The 22,401-nt window shown below is 53.6% G+C and overlaps 4 protein-coding genes across 7 annotated transcripts; 2 read left to right on the plus strand and 2 right to left on the minus strand.

The window, feature by feature from the left end:
- Positions 1-516: 516 nt before the first annotated feature.
- Positions 517-3,446, minus strand: Slc25a11 (solute carrier family 25 member 11). The gene is made up of 8 exons (XM_090349802.1): positions 3,218-3,446; positions 2,459-2,611; positions 2,156-2,362; positions 1,875-1,965; positions 1,712-1,802; positions 1,508-1,607; positions 1,375-1,426; positions 517-1,239 (listed from the first exon to the last, which is right to left on the minus strand). The coding sequence occupies exons 1-8, from the start codon at positions 3,310-3,312 to the stop codon at positions 1,084-1,086; spliced, it is 945 nt and encodes a 314-aa protein (XP_090205928.1). The 5' UTR covers positions 3,313-3,446; the 3' UTR covers positions 517-1,083.
- Positions 3,447-3,672: 226 nt separating this feature from the next.
- Positions 3,673-7,950, plus strand: Rnf167 (ring finger protein 167). Of its 3 annotated transcripts, none has more exons than XM_090349804.1 (10): positions 3,673-3,779; positions 3,913-4,395; positions 4,479-4,559; positions 5,627-5,752; positions 5,862-5,949; positions 6,136-6,226; positions 6,425-6,530; positions 6,675-6,768; positions 7,316-7,396; positions 7,478-7,950. In XM_090349804.1, the coding sequence occupies exons 2-10, from the start codon at positions 4,312-4,314 to the stop codon at positions 7,789-7,791; spliced, it is 1,065 nt and encodes a 354-aa protein (XP_090205930.1). In that variant the 5' UTR covers positions 3,673-3,779; positions 3,913-4,311; the 3' UTR covers positions 7,792-7,950. The 3 variants fall into 3 exon arrangements, with proteins under 3 accessions (XP_090205930.1, XP_090205931.1, XP_090205933.1); XM_090349805.1 differs by having other exon boundaries at positions 3,678-3,749; XM_090349807.1 differs by lacking the exon at positions 3,673-3,779 and adding an exon at positions 3,813-3,831.
- A 355-nt stretch (positions 7,951-8,305) lies between these two features.
- Pfn1 (profilin 1) lies at positions 8,306-11,700 on the minus strand. Of its 2 annotated transcripts, XM_090349809.1 has the most exons (4): positions 11,613-11,700; positions 11,091-11,290; positions 9,463-9,655; positions 8,306-8,641 (listed from the first exon to the last, which is right to left on the minus strand). In XM_090349809.1, the coding sequence occupies exons 2-4, from the start codon at positions 11,220-11,222 to the stop codon at positions 8,544-8,546; spliced, it is 423 nt and encodes a 140-aa protein (XP_090205935.1). In that variant the 5' UTR covers positions 11,223-11,290; positions 11,613-11,700; the 3' UTR covers positions 8,306-8,543. The 2 variants fall into 2 exon arrangements, with proteins under 2 accessions (XP_090205935.1, XP_090205934.1); XM_090349808.1 differs by lacking the exon at positions 11,613-11,700 and having other exon boundaries at positions 11,091-11,380.
- A 1,213-nt stretch (positions 11,701-12,913) lies between these two features.
- On the plus strand, positions 12,914-22,099 carry Eno3 (enolase 3). Its single transcript, XM_090349803.1, has 12 exons — positions 12,914-13,532; positions 15,077-15,163; positions 15,451-15,546; positions 15,683-15,741; positions 15,897-15,966; positions 16,373-16,506; positions 19,212-19,434; positions 19,558-19,755; positions 19,929-20,130; positions 21,551-21,659; positions 21,809-21,867; positions 21,956-22,099. Exons 1-12 carry the CDS (start codon positions 13,517-13,519, stop codon positions 22,023-22,025), a joined length of 1,323 nt encoding a protein of 440 aa, XP_090205929.1. The 5' UTR covers positions 12,914-13,516; the 3' UTR covers positions 22,026-22,099.
- The last annotated feature ends 302 nt before the right edge of the window (positions 22,100-22,401 follow it).

The following is a 22,401-nucleotide window of genomic DNA, read 5'->3' on the forward strand; positions in this document are numbered from 1 at the left end:
AGATGCTGAGCTCCACTTCTTGTGGAGCCTTCTTAACAAGGCTCTGCCAAAGGGAAAAGGTCTCACCTGCTGCCTGCCTGTCCATTGGACTGGCAAGCAGCCCTCAGGCTGTCAGTCCTCCTCTCCGTTTGACCTTGCCATTCCAAGGCTCAGTTTGTCAGCTCCTTAAGGGGAGAGCCTGGACACATACTTTCTCCCCAAGAAGCACGTATCTCCCTTCCCTCAAGCCTGGAATCTGCATCCAGGGCTGGATCTACATCCCCGGGCCCTTCCCCCACCTCCTCCCCGATCTCCCCCCACCCCCCAACCATGTGTCTCAGCCTCTTTATCCCTTTATTCCCTCCCTCTTAAGGCTGCAAAGATGGTCACTGGATCCCAGAGGCTTTGCTGGGGACTGAGTCAGATGATTTGTGTGCTGGCTGCATTCTTGGGCAAGTGGCTTGGAAGTAGCACAGGGCCTGGGGCTTTCATCTCTTTGCCCTGTCAGCTGTTGTGGTATGACTAATTTACATAACATTTTCATAAAACCAGCAGATACTTTTTCTTTAATGATTTTTCTTAAAAACTCCAGTTCCTATCCCCCTCACCCCCGACATAAGCTTCTTTGTCAAGTCTCCTCCCGTTCCTGAACTCCCACAACTGTCCAGATCTGAGGGCGGTGTCATCAATTCAATTTATTAATTAAGTCCTCAGTGAGTGGGAGGAAAAGCCAGATCTTCCCACTATGGACTCTCGACCATCCTGACAGCTTCTGTTCTCTCTCTACTCAGCTCTACCTTGGTTGCCCCACTGAGAAGCAAGATCTGCTCTCCTGTGTGCCCTGGGACAGACCCACAGAGGGACTATAAATCTTCAGGGAGTTTCCCAACTTCCCCCGAGAAACAACCAGGGACACACACCAGGGCAAGCTGGGATAGAGAGTAGAACAGATTGAAGTCCTTTACAGCAAAGGAGAGAACCACACTGGAGGGAAAATAAATAGAGGGGCTGGGGGCAGCAGAAGCCAGGCCCCCTGGGCGCAGTGACGCTAGGAGCAGTGGTGACCGGAAGCCCTGGCACACTGGCTCCAGGAGCCCAGCCACCTCAGCCACTGAGGAAGAGACGCTTGTAGGCCTTGTTCATCTGTTCCAAGAAGATGAAGGTGAGGACAGTATGAGGGCCCAGGCGGGCATAGTACGGTGTGAAGCCCTTCCACAGGCTGAAGAAACCCTCGTAGCGGATGACCTTCATCAGCACGTCCTAGACAGACAGGCAGGGAGGGTGCTGGGACTAGGACCTGGGTTTTAGGGCTCCATCCCTTTACCCAATTACCCTCAGAGCCCTCCCAGGGCATCAGACAGTCCAGCCCAAGCCTCCTCTGCCAAGCTTCCTCACCAGCCCGTTCTTGTATTCTGGCTTCCCATCAATCATTCGCATGTTCTGGATTCTGATGGGGGAGAACAAAGAGGCATAAGCAACAGAAAGAGAGCTCTCCCATTCTTCCCCAAACCCAGGCCTGAACACTCACCGGGTCTTGACAATGTCCACAGGCATGGAGGCAGCAGTAGTGACAAGGCCGCTGATCATACTTGCACAGAAGTGACACAGGATATTGTCAGAGAAGTAGCCTATAAGGGGAATTGAGTGTGTATGTGGGGGAGACAGAGGGTGACATTTAGTTCTGCAGTAGCCCAGGGCAGGCTGGGAGCTGAGGGCCAGCTTTGGGTTTTACCTGAGTCTAACAAGAACTGCTTGGATTGGGAGTACGAGGCAAGCTGGGCAGCATTGACAACAACAGCCCGAGCCATGGTAGGGATGCATCCCTGGGAGTGAGCAAACGGAAGAAGAGTGAAAAAAAGTCAGAGACCTGACCAATCCCCAATCCTTTCACTCACCCGCCACAGTGTGGGGACTCCCTCTTCCCGGGCAATTCGAATCAGGGCATTGAACACATTTTTGTAGCCACGGCGCTGGTCAGCGGGAAGCCTGGTTGTCAGAGCAGGGAGAGATCAAGATCAGGACAGTTCACAATAGCAAACACAGAGAGACCTCAACAGACAAATGCTCTGTTCTAGGCCTGAGATTAAAACCATGCCAATAACACACAAAACAACCTGGTCCTTTCATTTTCAGATGGTAGAAATGGGGCTGGGTTAGGCTCAGACCTGGAACTCACCGGCCATCAGCAGTCATGCGAATAAGAGCCACCTCAGCTGGTGTTCCCACAAATGCACCAGTTGCACCTGCAGTCATGCCTATCAGGGCCTTCAGCAGAAAGCCAGGGGGTGTACCATCTGCCCCAGTCAGGCGCTCAAACAGCACAGTATAGATGCCGAGGCGGGTGGTGGTGTAGGTGGCCTGGCGAAGCAGGCCAGCTGACAGCCTGGGAGGCAAATGGATCAATATGTCAGGGCCAAGGTCTGGACCTGCCAACCCTACATTGCATACCCTCCCCCTCCCAACCTGAGGCTCCCAGTACCCAGTATAAATGCCCTTCAGTCCCTCTGCCTTCAAGATGCTGGTGAGGGCATGGAAACTGGTTTTATATTCTCGAGTCTTGGCCCCTTCTCCACTCAGCTGCATGCGGTTCTTCACCAAGTCCAAGGGTTGCACAAAAACTGTAGCTCCCATCCTGGGGGAAGAAAGGAGTGGAGTCTGGGGTCAGTTATTTCAGATCTACCAATGCCTACTGAAGCCTGGTAGCAAGAAGTTACAAAGGTCAGGGCCTGCCATGTGGTAAGGGCTACGAGAAGCAGGTATACATGTGTGCCTGAGAGGTGGAGTTGTCCAACAGGGGCCATGCAATGAAAGTGCTTTTGGCAGTTCCACGGAGGTCAAGAGGTGAGCTCTGCCCGGGACCCTGCTCCACCGAGGGGGTGGAGGGCACACACATGGCCTGGGACCCTAAAATAGTTATTTAATGACATGGAATCTCAGCAAACTAGAACGACCCAAACTCCCCTGCCAAGTCAAGCAGAGCCAAACAAGTGGACTGGGAAACTCAGGTGCCTGGCCCGGTAAGGGTCGTGCAATAAGTCCAGAATGCAGCCCACTAAGGGCCTTGCAATGGGAGAAAAAGAGCTTGGCTGCTCATCAAAGCTCTTGCAATACGACTGCAGATCAACGGAACCGTGTGCAGGTTCAGTTCACTGGACAACATCCCGGGATGAACCAGGCCCGGTTGCTGGCGCCAGTCCCTTCCTCCGCCTTCTTTCCCATCCCTGGGGCCTGAGCTTACCCGGCCAGGCCCCCAAACAGGAACTTGACGGACTTAGGGGAGGTACGGGGCTTCCCGTCCACCCCGCGGATCCCGGCATTCGCCGTCGCCGCCATCGCCACTCAAAGGCCCCCGGCTTCGGGTCCCGTACGCGCGCGGCCCCGCTCGCGCCCAAGGTGACACCGAGCGCGCAACAGGGCGAGGGCGCGCGCGCAAGCCCCTCAGGCGCTCAGGTCCAGCCCAGGCTGGAAGCTGGGACCCGCGCAGGCGCGCAGCGCAAAGGCGGCTGGGAGTGGGCGGGGCCGAGGGAGGGGCTGGAAGGTGCATGCGGGAAGGGGTGTGGCCAATTTAGAGAGCCGGAGAGTGGGTGCAGTTTTTACCGAATAGGAATCGCGGGAAAATAGTTTGTTTGAAAGTCTCGCGAGAGCCCGTGACTCAGACTAGCCAGACTGAAGAGGTCTCTCGCGATAAAGACAACAAGCTTTCCGATGCGGGGGGAGGAGAAGGAGGAGGAGGAGGAGGGAAAGGCCGTGCACTCTCGCGGTATTTGGAGGTACGGCTGCGGCTAGACGGAGGAGCAGAGGTTTGTAAACAGGGCAGCTCCTGGAGCTCGGGCAATACAAAGAAACGATTAGGTTGTTGTCCGGGAAGTGGTGCTCCCTTCATTTTCCAGGCCCTCCTTCCATCCCTGACATGTCTTTTAACCGGCCTTTCAGGACCGGAAGTCCCTCGTCTTGAGCGTCCAGTGTTGGAAGCGGCCTGACTCTACCGGAAGCCCTTTTCCCGGGGATAGGAAGACGACCCACCTGGCCGGAAGTGCTTCCTCCTGTGTCCCCCCCCCCGTTCGGAAGTTTCTATCTGTGTTTGCTCCCGATCCCTTTCTGTTTTATTTCCGTACCAAAAAGGGCCCACTTATCGCCTCCTTGCCAGTTCCACTAAACGAATTGGATATCTCACGGCCCGAGTCGGGGCTCCTCCCCCGGCGCCCCCATGTAGCTGAGAAGGGGGCCCTGGGGGTGGTTGGACCCCTAGGCTCCTGAAGGAGGGTCCGGGAACTCTGTTTCTGCTCCTGCTGTCAGGACGCGACCTCCTCAGCCCTTTCCCCTCTTGCTGTCATGCACCCTGCGACCTTCCCGCTTCCTGTGGTTGTGGCCGCTGTGCTGTGGGGAGCGGCCCCCATCCGGGGGCTCATTCGAGCGGTGAGTCTGAGGGGCGGAAGGGGGAGGGGCACTGAAGGAGGGTTTGCAGGCGGATAGCATGTGTGTTTTTCTGTTGTCCGCAGACCTCGGGACACAATGCCAGCATGGACTTTGCAGACCTTCCAGCACTATTTGGGGCTGCCTTGAGCCAGGAGGGACTCCAGGTGATTTCTCTTTCTGTTTTCCTATCTCCTCCATGTTCTCTATCCTGGGACACATCCTAGGTGAAACTGGAGGTAGGAAGAGTCAAGAACTAAGCTGGGGGAGGGGGGACGATAGTTTGGCCTAGTGGTAGAGTGCTTGCCTAACATGCACGAAGACCGGGTTCGATTCCTTGGTATCACATACATAGAAAAAGTCAGAAGTGGTGCTGTGGCTCAGTGGTAGAGCTCTAGCCAAGGACAGTGCCCATGCCCTGAGTTCAAGTCCCACGACCAACCAAAGAAAAAGAACTAAGCTAGGGATGTGACTCATTGATAAAGTCACTTTCTTAGCTTGTGTAAGGCCCTAGGTTAAATCTCCAGTATAACCCCACACACACACACACACAGCTAAGAGCATGAACATGTCTAATGGAACCTAGAGGTAGCCGAATCCATCCCTGGAACTTTTGAGTTCATGAGTGAGACTGAAAGTAGATAACATACACTCTATTTTCAGTAGTCATTGGAGCAAGTTATTGGGGTTTTTTTTTTGCCAGTCCTGGGCTTGAGCTCAGGGCCTGAGCACTGTCCTTGGACTTTTCTCAAGGCTAGAGCTTTACCACTTGAGCCTCAGCACCATTTCTGGCTTTTTTCTATGTATATGGTACTGAGGAATCGAACCCGGGTCTTCATGCATGCTAGGCAAGCACTCTACCACTAGGCCAAATTCCCAGCCCAAGTTATTGGTTTTTTAAAACACTTCTCTTGCCGGGAGTTTGGCCTAGTGGTAGAATGCTTGCCTAGTATGCACAAAGACCCAGGTTCAATTCCTTGGTACCACATGCATAGGAAAAACCCAGAAGTGGTGCTGAAGCTCAGGTGGTAGAGCCCTAGCCTTGAGAAAGTCCAAGGACAGTGCTCAGGCCCTGGGCTCAAGCCCCCAGGATTGGCATAGAGTGGGGAGGGGAGGGAAGATATGAAAAAAAAGGTGGAAAAGTAATGAGAATAGAGGGGGTGCAGATGGTGGCGGAGGTGCTGTGCTAGTTGGCCCCGCAGGAAGAACTCTGAACTGTTTGCTTGTCCCCCAGGGGTTCCTTGTGGCAGCTCACCCAGAAAATGCCTGCAGTCCTATTGCCCCTCCACCCCCAGCCCCGGTCAACGGGTCAGTCTTTATTGCACTGCTTCGAAGATTCGACTGCAACTTTGACGTCAAGGTTGCTGAATGTGGAGTGGGAGCTGGGCAGCTGAGGGTGAAGAACAGCACCGTGCATGAAGAGAAGCAGCGTCCATGATGGCTCTTTATTTCCTGCCTTGTCCCCACAGGTCCTAAATGCACAGAAAGCTGGATATGGCGCAGCAGTGGTACACAATGTAAATTCCAATGAACTTCTCAACATGGTGTGGAATAGTGGTAAGGCTGAAAGATCTGGGCAGCTGGGTTTTTAGTAGCACTTAGATCTGGGGCTAGTGGGAGGGCTGAAGTCTTGCAGAAAAGAAGCTACCAGACCTTGTGTGCAATGAGTCAAAAGTGCCAGATGCCAGGTCCCCAAAGGATCTGAGTAGGTTGAGATCCAGTGCATTGCCCTGATCCCTGCAGAGGAAATCCAGCAGCAGATCTGGATCCCATCTGTCTTTATTGGAGAAAGGAGTGCTGAGTACCTGCGTGCCCTCTTTGTCTACGAGAAGGGGTAGGATATGTGCTTCCGTCCTCCATTCCTTCAATTCCATGCCGACTTGAAAGCCTCATTTTTCTGAAAAGCTGGGTCTCAGGACCATCCCCCATAACTCTTGCCCTCCCTCCTACTTCCTTTCCCATAAATGAGTCTTGTCCAGAGCCAGTAGTAGCTTTTGCTTGCTTTCATTCAGACTGGTCTTCCTTTCTTCAGGGCTCAGGTACTTCTGGTTCCAGACAATAGCTTCCCTTTGGGCTATTACCTCATTCCTTTCACTGGGATAGTAGGACTGCTGGTTTTGGCCATGGGAACAGTAATGGTGAGTGGCTCTGTGCAGCTGATGGGAGTGCTGGGGCTAAGGTCAGAATGGATCTGGAGATAGGGGAACATGGGAAGGGGAGGTTGTACTGAACTTTTCAGTTTTCTTCTCTAAGCCTGGAATATCCATTCCCCCTTCTCCCAGATAGTTCGTTGTATCCAGCATCGGAAACGGCTTCAACGGAATCGGCTTACCAAAGAGCAGTTGAAACAGATTCCTATCCATGATTATCAAAAGGGTGAGGGTACAGGAAGGAGAGGGCTTTTCTCACTGCTTACCTCGTTCTGAAGGACTTTGAGCCCTTCATTTTGTCCACAAGTACAAAGAGGACATGACAGGAGGTAGACAGACACCAATGATGACTAAGTCCAGTAGTTTGAGGGCCATGCTCTGTGTATAAACAAGGTAGAGCAGAAGGATGGGAGGCATTTGGAAGACTTCAACAGGTGAGGGGCTGGGTCTTTTGGTCCTACAGCCTCAAATGCCCATATAAGGCTATAGCAGAAGCCCTGCCCCCTCGTTTCCACTCCTCCCACTTCCCCCAAAACCCACTTCCCTTCTTACCTCTGCTTCTCTTTGCTTGTCCCCTCTGGTCTTGTTCGTCAGTGCCCTGCCCTGGCCTAGTCCTACTTCCCTGCCTGTTCTTAGTTCTCCCACTTTCTTAAGATTGAAGGAAAATAACCCTTTTCGGTCAGGGTTCCTTCTACCACAAGTCTCCTAGAATAAGTTTAGTGCACCCTGGTTTAGAATGGTTCAATGAAGGAAGAGATTCCTCTCTTATGTAGGAGACCAGTATGATGTCTGTGCCATCTGCCTGGATGAATATGAAGATGGGGATAAGCTGCGTGTGCTCCCCTGTGCTCACGGTGGGTGAGAAGCTCACCGATTGTGCCCAGGCTCCCACCCCACCAACAGGCACCAGGTACTTCACACATTCTTCTCCACAGCTTATCACAGCCGCTGTGTGGACCCCTGGCTTACTCAGACCCGCAAGACTTGCCCCATCTGCAAGCAGCCCGTTCACCGAGGTCCTGGGGATGAGGAGCTAGAGGAAGAAAACCGGGGCCCAGAGGAGGGTGATGAGGAAGGGGAGCCAAGGGACCACCCTGCCTCAGAGCGAACCCCACTCCTGGGCTCTAGCCCCACCCTCCCAGCCTCCTTTGGCTCTCTAGCCCCTGCACCTCTGGTTTTTCCTGGGCCCTCAACAGAACCCCCACCATCTCCTTCCTTCTCCCCTCCCTCATCTGGCATTCTAGCCTAACTCACACCTAGCACTTCCGTCCTACACTAGCCACGTTCCTCCAGGGGATGGGACAAATGTCCATCCCTGTTTCTTACCCAGCCCCGTCATTTTAAGGGAGTTGGGGGAAGGAACTGGGTCTTTACTTGGGTAAATAAAGTTGTTTTTGTGGATTAAGAAGAGGTCCTTTTCACACAGGAGTATGGAAGGGATAAAGGAGTCCTGGGGACAGACCAGTAACTTTTGCTGTGACTCAGAAGGGGAGCCCCACCTACACATAAGGATGACTCAACAGGCCCTGCCTTGCCCACAGGCCTGAATCCAATTGTCTCAATGGGTCTTCCATGATCCATCTAGGTCTTGAATAGAGGGGTAGTTCCCTGATCAAACATGAAGGCACATACTTTTTTTTTGTAAGGGTGTGGGGAACCATTTAAAAAAGAACAAAAAAAAATTGCAGGAATAAAGGAGGTAGACTGCAGTCCCTGTCCCCCCACCCACTTGTCTGACACCCAAATTCAAAACACACAGCACATTAGTAGAATCTTTTTTTATTCAGAAAAAAAAAACCAAAGTTTTCCAATCACACACAGGAGGGGGATGGGCAGGGGGAGGTATCTGTCCTTCCAGCCCCTGCCCCCAGCCCATGTGGTTTTGGCAGCAATAAGGGATACTGGGTAATGGCCCAAAAATAAAAATGGTATATGTGTGTGTATGGGAAGGGAGGGGGGTGCAAAAGCTGTAGGGAGTAGTGGGGGAAGGAATGGACGAGGTCAGTACTGGGAACGCCGCAGGTGGGAGGCCATTTCATAACATTTCTTGTTGATCAAACCGCCATGGACACCTTCTTTGCCCATCAGCAGGACTAGCGCTACAGAGAAAAGAGAAAGAAGGCTAGGACCCAGGTGTCACAATTCTACCCCCTGCCAGCTGTTCAGCAGCTGCCCTGGGGGCTGTAATCCAACCTCATCCCTCCCAACCCTCCCCCCCCCCACAGGCAGGCTGTCAGTCATCTTGAAACAATAGGGCTTTTCAAAAGAAGAAAATCAAGCTTAAAGGCTGGAATGGAACAGGCTAAAATTTAGGGGTCAAAGGCTCAGGACAACTCATGGCAGGAATGGTTGTGGAGGACTAGACCATCTCCCAAGTTTTAACAAAAAGCTCAGCCCAGAGTTAATGATGGCCTAGAATCCTAAGAATCTACCAGTTCTAAGACCACAGCAATTTGCAAAGGCTTGCAAAAGGAAGAAGGTTTAAGAGGCAATGCTGTGCAGTATTTATGTATGTGCCCATCATGAGGCTTTCATTCAGGGCCTGGACTCTGTCCCTTAAGTTTTTTGCTCAAAGCTACCAATTGAGCCACAGCACCACTGTGTGCGTGGGCGTGTTTTCCCTGCTTAATCAAAGACGAAGAGTTTCCCGGACTTTCTTGCCTAGGACTGGCTTTGGACTGTGATCCACAGATCTCAGCCTCCTGAGTAGTTAGAATTCAGGTGGTGAAAGCCACCAGCACCCACTTGCAGTTTCTTTACAAGATGAGGAACTATGAAGTGAAGGAACTACCTAAAGTTCCAGCATACAGCAGAATGCGAGTCAAATGCGGGCTGAGCCCTCCACACTGGGGGAACTTAAAGAAGACTGGAAGTATATTAGGAATAGCAAAAGTTTAGTGGGGGAGAGACACAAACTCACTCTTGGCAGTCATGGTGACAGTGACATTGAAGGTGGGGGCTCCGCCAGTACTCTTAGTACGAAGATCCATGGTGAATTCTCCATCTTGTAGCAGTGAATCCCGGATAACAGAACATTTCTGGCCCCCAAGTGTCAGCCCATTCACAAAAAAACTTGACCGGTCTTTGCCAACTAGGACACCAACTTCAGCTGGCTGGAAGATAATTATTTACCCATGAGATTAATGCACCAAGATACCCACCTTAAGAACCACCTCCTTTCACACGACACCAACTGGCTAAATAAAGGAGGGGCGGGGATCAGATCCATCACCCAGGAAGCTAGTCCATCAAGGTTCCCACCTTGTTCTAGCGCTATAAGAACCCTAGGAAGATGAGTGGGTAAGAAGAGCTGGGGAAACAAGGACTTATACAAATCAGGATAAAAGATTTGGAAAAGCAAATCGAAAAATATAGGAGGCTCAAAGTCAGTAAGGAGAGGTACAAAGCCTTTGGATGCTCAGAACTCCCCATCAGGAAAAGCAGAAGCGACGAGGAGAAAGGAGGGGGCGGGTGAGGCAGGAGAAGCAACTTTGCCCTTATTTGGTCAAAGGTTCTGCAGGAGTTGCTAGGGGCCTGGACGCCTGGGTCTCCAAGTAACGTACAGTTTGATCCAGGTATCTAAGCTTCTGCAGGAGGAAGGAGACTTCTGGGGGCTTTCTCCGTTAAAGTTGGAAAAGTTTTGGGTTTTTTTGTGTGTGTGTGGACCGGGGGGGGGGGGGGTACACAAGCTCTCCATTAGTTACCCCAGGAACCTTTCTCCCCTCCCCCCTACACCCTAAGCCCCCATATCCGGTACCCTCCCGCCCGGAAATCCCCTTCCCCCCCATTTGAACTTCCGCTCCCCTCCCCACTTCCGGGCAGTGTGGCCTGGGGGGTGATGGTGGAGACTGAAACAACCATCCATCCCCTATGTGCCTTTACTTGTCCACTCCCTGAACTTCTCACAAAGTTCCCCCGCCGCAGGCCCCGCCGGATGGCGGGAAGGGAGGGCGAGGGGACTTCCGGGAGTGGACTTGCAGGAATGCTGGAGGCCAAGGAGCTGAGTGTGTGTGCGCGCGCGCGAGCACGCGCGGGCTCGCGGCGGCCTCGCCTTCCCTAACGGAGCTGGGAGGGGCGAGGCGTCCACGGAAGACCGGCGAGGGCCTTAGGCCACGCGCCTAGGGCCCCCGCACGCCGAGGGAGGAACAATGGTGGATGAAAGCGAGCTGGCGGCCTGGGGGACCCACGGGCCCCCGAATCCCTTCCCAATCACAACCCCCGGCTACCGCCACGGCGCGTGCCCGCTCGCCCGGGAGGAGGCGGAAGTGGGCCGCCGCCGGGCGCCGCGCCCCTCCCCGCGTGTGCCCCGGATGTAACGCCCCGTCGCAGAAGGGGTGGCAGGCGGGATGGGCGCCGCCACCCGGGGCGTGGGACTCGGGCCCCCCCCGAAAAGAAGCCCCTCACATGCAGCGGCCATTCGCGCCGCGCTCGGGGAAGAAGCCGGGCCACGGCTTCGGGGCCCTCGCTCAGGCCGCGCCCGTCCCCACTCGTCCCTTCCCGGGGGTCTGCGCCCGGCCGCGGCCGCCGCCCGCGCCAGCCTCGCCATACCGTGATGTTGACGAAGGTTTTCTCAGGGACGGCGGCCCAGACGGAGGGCGAGTCCTTGTAGCCTACGATGGCCGCGTCCTGACAGGTCCCGTCCGCCATGAGGTTGTCGATGTAGGCGTTCCACCCGGCCATGGCGCTGTTCCTGGGGCTGCTGTAGGCGCTGCTTCGGGGGGCCGCGGGCTGGGCTCGGGCTGCTCGGGCTGGCGGGCGGGGGGAGGCCGGGAGCTGTGGGCACGCGCTGCCGTCCGGACCGCGGCTCAGCTCGCTGTGCAGCAGCCCTCGCACCGCCACTTCCTGCTCCTCCCCCCCCACCACTAGATTTTTATTTGCAAAGGGCGGTAGGGGCGGGGCCTGCTCCCCACTCCCTCCCTCCCCCACTTGGGCTGCCCAGAAAGCGAACTTTTTGCAAATGCAATTTAAAAAATCCCTCCCCCTATTGCAAAATATGCAGAGTTCTATGGAAAGCTATGTAGAAGAGCCCAGGGGGCGATGGCGGGGTCGAACCGAAGGCTTAGCGCTCACCTCCCCGGGTCTAGTGAATACAAGTCACACTTTGTTGTCCAAGGAAGGGAAGGAGCCGATGAAGGAACGAGAAAGGAGGAAGAATCAGCAAGATGCAAATTGAGTCAGGATCAAATCTGAGAGTTTGGGGAACCCAGGGTTAAACGGAACGACTCCTCCTTCCCCCCCCCCACCTCCGCCGGAGGGAAGGAACGGCGGGCGGCGGCGCGTGCGCCCGCGCCTGCGCCGGGACCGGGAGGGACGGCGCGTGGGGCGGTTGGGGCCGGCGGCCGGCTGCGCGGGCGCGCGCCGCGCCGGGCGAACCTGGACTTTTGCTGGGATGGAAGGCGGGCCTGGGACACCTCTCCCGCCTAGAAGAGACAGGGGCGCCGGCCCGTATGCCGCCGCACTCTTTGATTTTACTTATTTAAACAATAAACGAGCAAAGGGGAAATTGGCAAAAAAAAAAAAAAGGTGGGGGGTACCATCAACCGGTCCTCTGCAAGGGCTAAAGGTACCCACTGGACACCTGGCCCCCAGTGTGTCCCCGGGACGAACGGATTGGCTCCCTGGAGCGCATCCCTGCTCCAGTGGGTCACCGGTCTCTGGATCGGCTCCGAGCCAGGCCCTGGCCCCACGCCCCGGCCCCACCCGTCCGGGGCTGGCTGCGCGGGTCAGCGGCCGTGCCCCTAGGCGCTCTCGGCAGAGGTCACTGGGCTGCGGAGCCCGCGGGGCGGGACGGGACGGGCGGGACTCATTTCTCAAGGCGGAAGAATAAAGTTACGAGGTTGACAACTTTTTGAAAAAGGGGAAAGTCCAGTCTACTTTGTTCCCCCCATTCGGGGTTTCTTCTTTCCCAGTCAGGCTCACGTTAAAATACTTGTGGGTGATCAGTTCGCTCGCTGCCCGGCTTTGGAGGGGGGGCGAGGGGCGGCGGCAGGCTCGGGCTGGGGCTCCGGTGGAACCGATCACCCCTGAAGCTCTGTGCAGAGGGGCTTGGCCGCTTCCGGTCCCTCGGGGGAGGGGCGCCGGGGTGGAGGGGGGCCGTGGAGGTGGAGGGCCCGCCGGGGTGGAGGAAGGGGGAGCGGGTGGAGGGGGGGCGCCCGGGTGGCGGGGAGCCGGGGACCCGCGGCGCCTCCGGCTGAGCCTGGCAACTCCGGTGCCCCTGCGAGTCTGCTGGCGTTCTTTAGGTCCACCCCAGCCCCTGGCCCCCGACGCCCCCCGAGCCGGTGTTCCTCGACAGCCGCGAGGTTGAGTCACTGGCTGGCTCGGGTGGGGCGTCACCCGGGCACGTGGCGGCGCTCCCCACTCGCCATCTCCTGACCTCTGGTCTGCACCCCAGGCTGGAAAAATCCCGAAGGGAGCCGCCCCGAGATAAGGGGGGCGGGGGAGGGCCGAGATGGGAGCGCGGAGGACAGGTGGGGACCCTGGGCGGGGAGAGCGACCCCGGGACCCGGGCCGGGCGGGGCCGAGTCCTGGGAGCCGGCCGCCGGGGTGAGTCAGCGGGGCGCCGGCGGGAGGGGCCCAGGCGCCCCGCCATCCCCGCCCGTCGGCTGGCCCAGATTGCCGCGGGACGCGGGGCCAGGCCCCCCACGCCAGGCCCGGGCCCCTCGGGGCGAAGAGAGTCGCGGAGTGTGGAGACCCCTTCCCGCGGGGTCGGCCTCCGCACCCACCCGCACAAAAGGCCGCCCCTCCTCCCGTCCATGCCGCCTTCTCACTCCTGACCTAACATCACTCCCTGAAGGGCGGGGGTCGCGGGCCGAAGCGACCGGGGGACGGGCGGGGGGTGCCGGGCTCCTGACCAGCGGGCTCCACGCGGGGCGGCAAGTGCGCCTCGGTGCTCCACGGGCCCCGCGCCCGGCGCCGTCTAAATCCGTCTCCTGGCCCCCTCCCGCCGCCGCCCGGGACGGACGAGCGGGGCCGACATGAGGACCCTGAGAGGTGAGACCCTCTCGCACCTGGGGGCCCGGCGCCCCCGGCCCCTAACCGCCTACCCCAACACACACACACACACACATACACTCATACACACACACACTCACACTCACTCACACACTCACACACACTCACTCATACACACACACTCACACACTCACACACACTCACTCATACACACACACTCACTCACACACTCACACACACTCACTCATACACACACACACACTCATAGCCGAGCCCTGCGGAACTGCAGAGCCCGCGCGCTGTCAGCCCCGCAGCCCCTCTTCCAGGCCCCCTCCCCAGCCCTGCAGGGCTCAGGTTACCTCTGGCCTTTCCTAAAGGGCACCGGTTCCTCTTTAACCTTTGGAAAAGGGGAATATAATCCTGGGGGAGGGGAGAGACCCCCCAACTTTAAGCTCTTCCTCCTTTCAAGGGATGGAATTTAAAGTATGGCTTTTTTTTTTTTTAATTAAGAATAGAAAGCATGTTAGGGGAAGTATTCATTAACCTTTGGAAAGGGGCAGGTGCCCAGGGCCAAATGCTTCTGCTTTAGGCTGTAGTGGGCACTTGGCTGCCAGCCCAGTGTGGAGGGGGAGGATGGAGCAGAGAGGCGGGGCTGGCTGGGGGATCAGGGTGGCTTGGGGATAAATGCCCAGCCTGAGAGGGGGTGGGCTGACACTGTCCCAGCTGCCACCTAGAAGCTAGAGCTCCGGAGAAGATATCCCAGGTCTGGTGAGCCTTCCAACCACAGGGCGTGCAGGTGTGGGTGGTGCCGACCTGGAGAAAGGGAAAATTTCCGCTTTTATTTCCTCCTAGTATTGGGGATGCTTGAGAGAGATTGGAATTGCTGGAGCAAAGCAGGATCCTGGGAGAACCCAAGGATAAAGGGAAAGGACCTTAGGAACAGGAGTGAGGAAGGAGAAAGTTAGAGTTGGAGAACTTGGGGGCCTAGGAGCATGTTGGAACCAGATGATTTGGTGGCTAGGAAGCCTTGTCCAACACATTGCTTGACCAGAAAGAAGGATGGGCCAGACTGGTGGCTCCTACCTATAATCCTTGATACTTAGGGGGCTGAGATATGAGAATTATGGTTTAAAGCCAGCCTGGGCAGGAAAGTCCATGAAATTCTTAGCTCTGGTAAATTACAAAAATAAAAATAGAATTGGTGCTGTGGCCCAAGTGGTAGAGTGCTAGCCTTGAGCAAAAGTTCGGGGATAACGCCCAGGCCCAGAGTTCAAGCCCCTGGATTGGTGAGAGAAAGGAAGAAGAATGAGAAGGATGGAAGAAGGCATGGTGTAACTTTTGGATAGTTAGTTCTCAGAACAGTGTGGGACCCCAGGAGTTCTTCGGACTGAGGGTGGAAGAGGAGCTGCTCTGAGTGGGGGAGGGGGCTGGGCCTGCCTCTGGTCTGTGACCTTTTTATGAGTTATATTTAGCTGCAGCACCTGCCTTCTTGGAGTGGCAAATCTTTAGCTCTTAAAGGGCAAGGGATTTCTAGTTCCTTGAGGGATCAACTGTCACACTAACTCACAGCTCTTGTGGTACAGCCATGGCCATGCAGAAAATCTTTGCCCGGGAAATCCTGGATTCCAGGGGAAACCCCACAGTGGAGGTGGACCTGCACACAGCCAAGGGTAACAGGCCCATTGACTTCCTTTCCCCTTAGAAGACCCCCCCCCCAAAAAAAGAAAAACACTTGGCCTTTGTCTCCCAAAGGCCTTGTGCTTCCCAGGCCCTCTGGGTTCAACTGGGCTCCAATCAAAACTCTGTGTGTGTGTGTGTGTGTGTGTGTGTGTGTGTGTGTGTGTGTGTGTGTGTTCCTCCTTTCTGTCTTCTTCCCCCCTCCCTCTTCTCTGGGTCCTCGGAGGAGACCCTAGCACTTGGGAGGGGCTCTCTGATCTTCCCCTTCCTCCTGTCTCAGGACGATTCCGAGCAGCTGTGCCCAGTGGAGCATCTACAGGTATCTATGAAGCTCTGGAACTAAGAGATGGAGACAAAGCACGCTACCTGGGAAAAGGTGAGCCAAAGCCAAGGCGGAGAAAACTTGTGTGGGTGGTTTCAGGACATGAGCTCACAGGGGTAGAAGACTGGATCTGAAAGCCCGTGAGAGGCCTGCTTCACTTGAGAATTGGAACCCTTCCTCTGGCCTCTAGGAGTGTTGAAGGCTGTAGAACACATCAACAAGACTCTGGGGCCGGCTTTGCTGGAAAAGGTAAGTTGAAGAAGCCAGCTCCTTTTCTCCTCTCCCCGCCATGAAACCTCCCTCCCACCTAAGTATTTTCATTTGTCCTGTCTCCTCCTGCACATGCCCTGACACTGGAGAGAAATCTAACCTCTGCCCTTCTCTCTTCAAACCTGTCCTTCCAGAAACTAAGTGTTGTGGATCAAGAAAAAGTGGACAAGTTTATGATTGAGCTGGACGGGACAGAAAATAAGTGTGAGTGAAGGGCCAGTGACTGGGAAGATGCAAGGGTGCAGGAGAGGTAGGGAGAAACCACAGAGGCTGAGATCTGGCTCAGGCTATTTTTGTGTCCCACATCCTTGGGCACATCATTGCTGGATGGCTTTTTATTCATCCCACAGGCATTTCCTGAGGCCTGCCCTCTGCCAGGCCAGCTACTTGGCTGTGGACACAGATGTGAAACTGACACTTTAAGCCCCCTGGGGGCAGAGGAGGTTGCTCAGAAGAGCTTGCCTCAAGGCTGGGAAGGGAAAGATATAACAAAATGTTTGTGGTCCATGCCTTGGTACCTTGGCTTCTTCCTAGCTTAATGTTCAAGGAAATAACTTAATATCTTGCAAGAGAAGATCTTACTCTTTCCTTCCCTTTTGCCTCCTTCCAGCCAAGTTTGGGGCCAATGCTATCCTGGGCGTGTCTTTGGCAGTGTGTAAGGCAGGAGCGGCTGAGAAGGGGGTCCCACTCTACCGGCACATTGCAGACCTTGCTGGGAACCCTGACCTTGTACTTCCAGTACCTGTAAGTGTGGCCACCCCTTCCAGATCCCCAGTGGAAAATATCCCTTTCAGAATTTTTAACCAGCTCCAAATGAGCAGTTTCCTGAAATCAAACTTCTCTGAGCTACAGCTCCTCCCTCTTTCCTACAATCCACACCATCCACTTAGCCTGGCTGTGTAATTCAGTACCTTCATTAAGTCATTCTGTGTGTGTGTGTGTGTGTGTGTGTGTGTGTGTGTGTGTTCACACACACACACATATGTGAGCACACACCAGTCCTGAAACATCAACTCTGGGTGCTCTTGAGCGTCTGTGCTCAAGACTAACACTCTACCACTTGAGCCACAGCTCCACTTCTGGCTTTTTGATTTTCCTGCCCAGGCTGATTTTGAACCCCAATCCTCAAAATCTCAGACTCCTGAGTAGTTAGGATTACAAGCATGAGCCATCAGCACCTGACTTAAGTTATTTATTTAGCCATTACTGGGGCTTGAACTAAGCGCCTGGGAATTTTGCGTAAGGATGACACTATACCACTTTAGCCACAACTCCATTTCCTGGCTTTTTGGTTGTTAACCAGAGATAAAGGAGTCTAATGGACTTTCCCATGGCTGGCTTCAGACTGTGATCCTCAGATCCTCCTGAGTAGTGAGGATTACAGGCATCTGGCTTCATTTAATTATTTTATAAAGTCTTTTATTAATTCTTTTCAATTCATTTCATTCATTTTAACTCATTACTTTTTTTTTTTTTGGTTGGTTATGGAGCCTAGACTCTGGGCCTGGGTGCTGTCCTTGAGCTCTTCAGCTCAAGGCTACTACTCATCCCTGGACCTGGGTGTTGTCCCTAAGCTCTTCAGCTCAAAGCTAACATTCTACCACTTTGAGCCACCGCGCAACTTCCAGTTTTCTAGTGGTTAATTGGAGATAAGAGTCTCATGATCTTTAGTGCTTGGGCTGGCTTTGGACCACAATCCTCAGATCTCAGCCTCCTGAGTAGCTAGGATTACAGACTTGAGCCTGTAACTCTAGACTCGTTTCATCCCTACCTCCCCAAATCAGATTGACAGCTTCTTTACAGTAAAAATCTTCACATTTCTCTGTATCTTCCTGAGTCTTCTTAGGAAACCAATGCCCTCTTAATGGAAGCCTTTGAGTTCAGTCTCAATAATGTCATCATTTATTGTTACTTACTAAAGAAGATGTGTAAGAGTACAGACCCAAAAGACGGGTGGCCCTGTATGTTCACTACTTGTGTGATTTGACGCTCCCTGAGCTATGGTTTCCTTAGTAAAGAGAGGGGAATGATAATATCAAGGACAAAGAGGTATTTTGAGAGTGAAATGAACAAATTTGTGTAGAATACTTGGAGGAGTGCCATAAAAATCTTAGGCATAGGTGAGGAACTTTATCATAAGTTTCTGTGTGTATGTGTGTGTGTGGTTCTGGGGCTTGAACTCAGAGCCTTGTACTTGGCTTTTTAATTTGATTTTAGTTTATGTCAGTCCCGGGTCTTGAACTTGGGCCTAGGAACTGTGTCTGAGATTTTGTTTTTGCTCAAGGTTAGCTTTCTACCACTTGAGCTACAGCTCTACTTTCAGCTTTGGGCTGGTTAATTGGAGATCCATATAGTCTTTCCTGCCTGGGCTGGCTTCAAGTCACAGTCCTCAGATCTCAGCCTCCTGAGTAGCTAGGATTACAGGTGTGAGCCACCAATGCCCAGTTGTACTTGTTTGGGGATAAAAGTCTTATGAGGGGCCGGGAGTTTGGCCTAGTGGTTAAAGTGCTTGCCTAGCATGCATGAAGACCCGGGTTCGATTCCTCGGTACCACATACATAGAAAAAAGCCGGAAGTGGTGCTGAGGCTCAAGTGGTAGAGCTCTAGCCTTGAGAAAGTCCAAGGACAGTGCTCAGGCCCTCAGCTCAAGCCCAGGACTGGCAAAAAATAAATAAATAAATAAAAGTCTTATGAGCTTTTCTGTCATGGCGAGCTTTAAACCTCAATCCTCAGATCCTAGCTTCCTGAGTAGCTAGGATTAACAGGTGTGAACCACCAGTGTCCCATTTTTAACAAAAGATTCTATAGGGAAGTAGTGGTATTATTTCTATTTTGTAGACATGAGGAAAAAGACTCAAAGGAGTAAAATTACTCATCCTAGACCACTTAACTAGTCATAGGTATAAGGAAGTTGGTATTCCAGCTTAAGCTGGAATATTCCCCCCGCCCTTGCTCTCTCTCTTTTTTCTTTTTGCCAGTCCTGGGCTTGAGCTCAGGGCCTGAGCACTGTCCTTGGACTTTCTCAAGGCTAGAGCTCTACCACTTGAGCCTCAGCACCACTTCCAGTTTTTTTGTATGTATGTGATAGCAAGGAATCAAACCCGGGTCTTCACGCACGCTAGGCAAACACTTTACCCACTAGGCCAAACTCCCAGCCCCTCTCTCTTTTCTTTTTTTTTGGCTAGTTCTGGGGCTTGAACTCAGGGCCTGGGCACTGTCCTTGAGGTGTTTTTTGTTGTTGTTGTTTTTTGCTCAAGGCTAGTGCTCTCCATCTTGAGCCACAACACCACTTTTGGCATTTTCTGTGTATGTAGTGACCAAGGAATTGAACCCAGGGCTTCATCCATGTTAGGCAAACACTCTACCCCTAGACCACACTCCTGGCCTATTCCTCCCTTCCTGACATCTCACACCCCAGCCTGTATCTGAGTACCCTCTCCCTGTCCTAGGCCTTCAACGTAATCAATGGGGGCTCCCATGCTGGAAACAAGCTGGCCATGCAGGAGTTCATGATTCTGCCCGTGGGAGCCAGCTCCTTCAAGGAAGCCATGCGTATCGGTGCCGAGGTCTACCACCACCTGAAGGGGGTCATCAAGGCCAAGTATGGGAAGGACGCGACCAATGTGGGGGACGAGGGTGGCTTTGCACCCAACATCCTGGAGAACAATGAGGGTCAGTGCTGAGCACCCAGGACACCAGACCCCCTCCCCTCGGGTCGCCATGGGTGTTGGGGAGGAGTGTCTGCACAGATGTGGGGATCCTGGAGTCTCAGGTCCTTTCCTGCTCCTCTCCCAGCTCTGGAGCTTCTGAAGACGGCTATCCAGGCAGCTGGTTATCCGGACAAGGTGGTGATTGGAATGGACGTTGCAGCATCTGAATTCTATCGCAATGGGAAGTACGATCTTGACTTCAAGTCCCCGGATGATCCTGCCCGGCACATTACTGGAGAGAAGCTTGGGGAGCTGTACAAGAGCTTCATCAAGAACTACCCTGGTGAGACTCCAAGATGCTCCTATGTGCTTGCCCCAGTTCCCTGCAGCTGCTTCATGTTCGTTTCTGGGCCTGGCTTGGCCACCATGGAAGACCTTCCAATTATCAGTGCCTTCTAAACCCCATTCATTCAAACTCTGCCTCTTAGAATTTGACTCTCTTTCCAACCCTGCCAGTGGTCTCCATTGAGGACCCCTTTGACCAGGATGACTGGGCCACATGGACCTCCTTCCTCTCCGGAGTAGACATCCAGATTGTAGGCGATGACCTCACCGTCACCAACCCCAAGAGAATCGCTCAGGCCGTTGAGAAGAAGGCCTGTAACTGCCTGCTGCTGAAGGTCAACCAGATCGGCTCAGTGACTGAGTCCATCCAGGCGTGAGTATCTCTTCCCAAGCCATGGCAGCCCCAGCTTTACCCACTCCAGTCTGACCCACTATCTCCCCAACTCCACCCCTCCCCTAGCATTTGGCTTGAAGACTCTGACTAACCCAGGCCTGACTCCAAGAACTCCTGTGTCTCTGCTATGTCCCTTACCCTCTGCTGTTTCCTTCACCAATCTCCCAGAGCCCCAATTCAAGGTCAGAAATCTCGGTATCTTTAACCCTCATTTCCTAATGGGAAGCAGAAACTATTTCTCTCTCTGTCTCTGTCTCTGTCTCTGTCTCTCTCTGTCTCTGTCTCTCTCTCTCCCCTCTATTTTTCCTTACTTTAAAACAGTTATAGGAAAATAAATCCTAGGCACTGGGCATTTGGCCTAGTGGTAGAGTGCTTGCATAACATGCACGAAGCTCTGTGTTTGATTCCTTGGTACCACATACACAGAAAAAAACAGAAGTGGTGCTGTGGTTCAAGTGGTAGACCACTAGCCTTGAGAAAGCTCAAGGACAGTGCCAGGCCCTGAGTTCAAGTCCCAGGACTAGAAAAAAAAAGAAGAAAAAGAAAAAAGAAAGAAAGAAAAGTTCATGAGACTCTTTATCTGTAGTTAACCACTCAAAAACTGGAAGTGGAGCTCAAATCTTAGATCACCAGCCTTCAGTGAAAAAGCTAAGGGACAGCTCCCAGGTCCTGAGTTCAAGCCCTAGTACCAGCACCAAAAAAAAAAAAAAAAAAGAAAGAAGCAGAAGAAGAAGGAAGTGTTGGGCATCTGAGGCTCATGCCTATAAATCCTAGCTACTCAGGAGACTGAAGTCAGAATCATAGTTTGAAGCAAGCTGGGGCAGGAAAGTATGTGAGATTCTTATAGCCAGTGAACTACCAAAACAATAACAAAACCCAGAAGTAGAGCTGTGGTTCAAGTGGCAGAGTGCCATCCTTGAGCAAAAGAAACTCAGGAGCCGGGCATGGTGGGTGGCTCAAGCCTGTAATCCTAGTTACTCAGGAGGCTGAGATCTGAGGGATCTGAGGATTTCAGTTCAAAGCCAGCCAGGGCACTAAAGTCTGTGAGACTCTTATCTCCAATTAACTACCAAAAAACTGGACATGGTGCTGTGGCTCAAGGGGTATGGCGGTAGCCTTGAGCTGAAGAGCTCAGGGACAGCATCCAGGCCCAGAGTTCAAGCCCTATGACCCACAAATAAAAAAATTAAAAAAAAAAAAAAGGAGAAGCTCAGGTCTATCATTCAAATCCTTACTTCAAGTCCAAGGATTGGTTAAAAAAAAAAAAGAGATGGGTGGGATGGGCAGCAGAGAGAGAGAAGAGAGGAAAGACATCATTAGTTAAAGCAAAAAAGCTGTGTTCCCTGGCTTTTCCTCCTGGGGTCTCACAGGGCCATTTAACCACGTCTTCTCTACTCAGATGCAAACTGGCTCAGTCTAATGGCTGGGGTGTGATGGTGAGCCACCGCTCCGGAGAGACTGAGGACACTTTCATTGCTGACCTCGTGGTGGGGCTCTGCACTGGCCAGGTACTCGGGGCTTCCCTCTGAGTGTCTGATCACTGGCATCCTCAGAGTTCTGGCTCTTGGTTGAATGCCATCACAGGCTGTTCTTTGGGCCCAGCCCAACCCCTTCAGCTCACCCTTACCCAACCTCCCAATCCCTCTTCCTATCTCAGATTAAGACTGGCGCCCCCTGTCGCTCTGAGCGTCTAGCCAAATACAACCAACTTATGAGGTACAGCAGGGCACTGGTGGTTGGGCAGTGGGGGGAGGGCTGGGCATGCTAGTGGCAGGTGACAATTCTGCCTTGGTCTGTTTTCTAGGATTGAAGAGTCTCTCGGGGACAAAGCTGTCTTTGCTGGACGAAAGTTCCGTAACCCAAAAGCCAAATAAGAATTTGGAGGCCCCAGGACCCCACTGAGCAGAACTTCAAGATCTTCTTGGAAATAAACACTGGTGCCAAACAAGACCACAGTGTGCTCTTTTGTGGGAGGAAGGACAGGCATGGGTCTGGGCTGGGAAAGAGAAGAGACAGACAGGTGCAGGGAAGAAGGGTGGTGAGAGCGGATGAGTAACCTACAAAGAGGAAGTGAGGGAGGCCGAGAAGAAGCGAGGTGGGTCTAGAACAGAGAAGTTCACAGGAGGAGGCTGCTGTCTGTGAACTGAAGCTGGAAAGATGCTGAAGGAGGAACTAAAGAGGTAGGAGTGGGCAGAAGAGGGATGAGGGCCGGGCCACCACCAGCCTCAGGAGAGCTGGAGAGCGCCTGCC

Source organism: Megascapheus bottae, chromosome 17 (genome assembly GCF_031878675.1).
Source record: "Megascapheus bottae isolate mThoBot1 chromosome 17, mThoBot2.hap1, whole genome shotgun sequence".
Classification (NCBI taxonomy): Eukaryota; Metazoa; Chordata; class Mammalia; order Rodentia; family Geomyidae; genus Megascapheus; species Megascapheus bottae.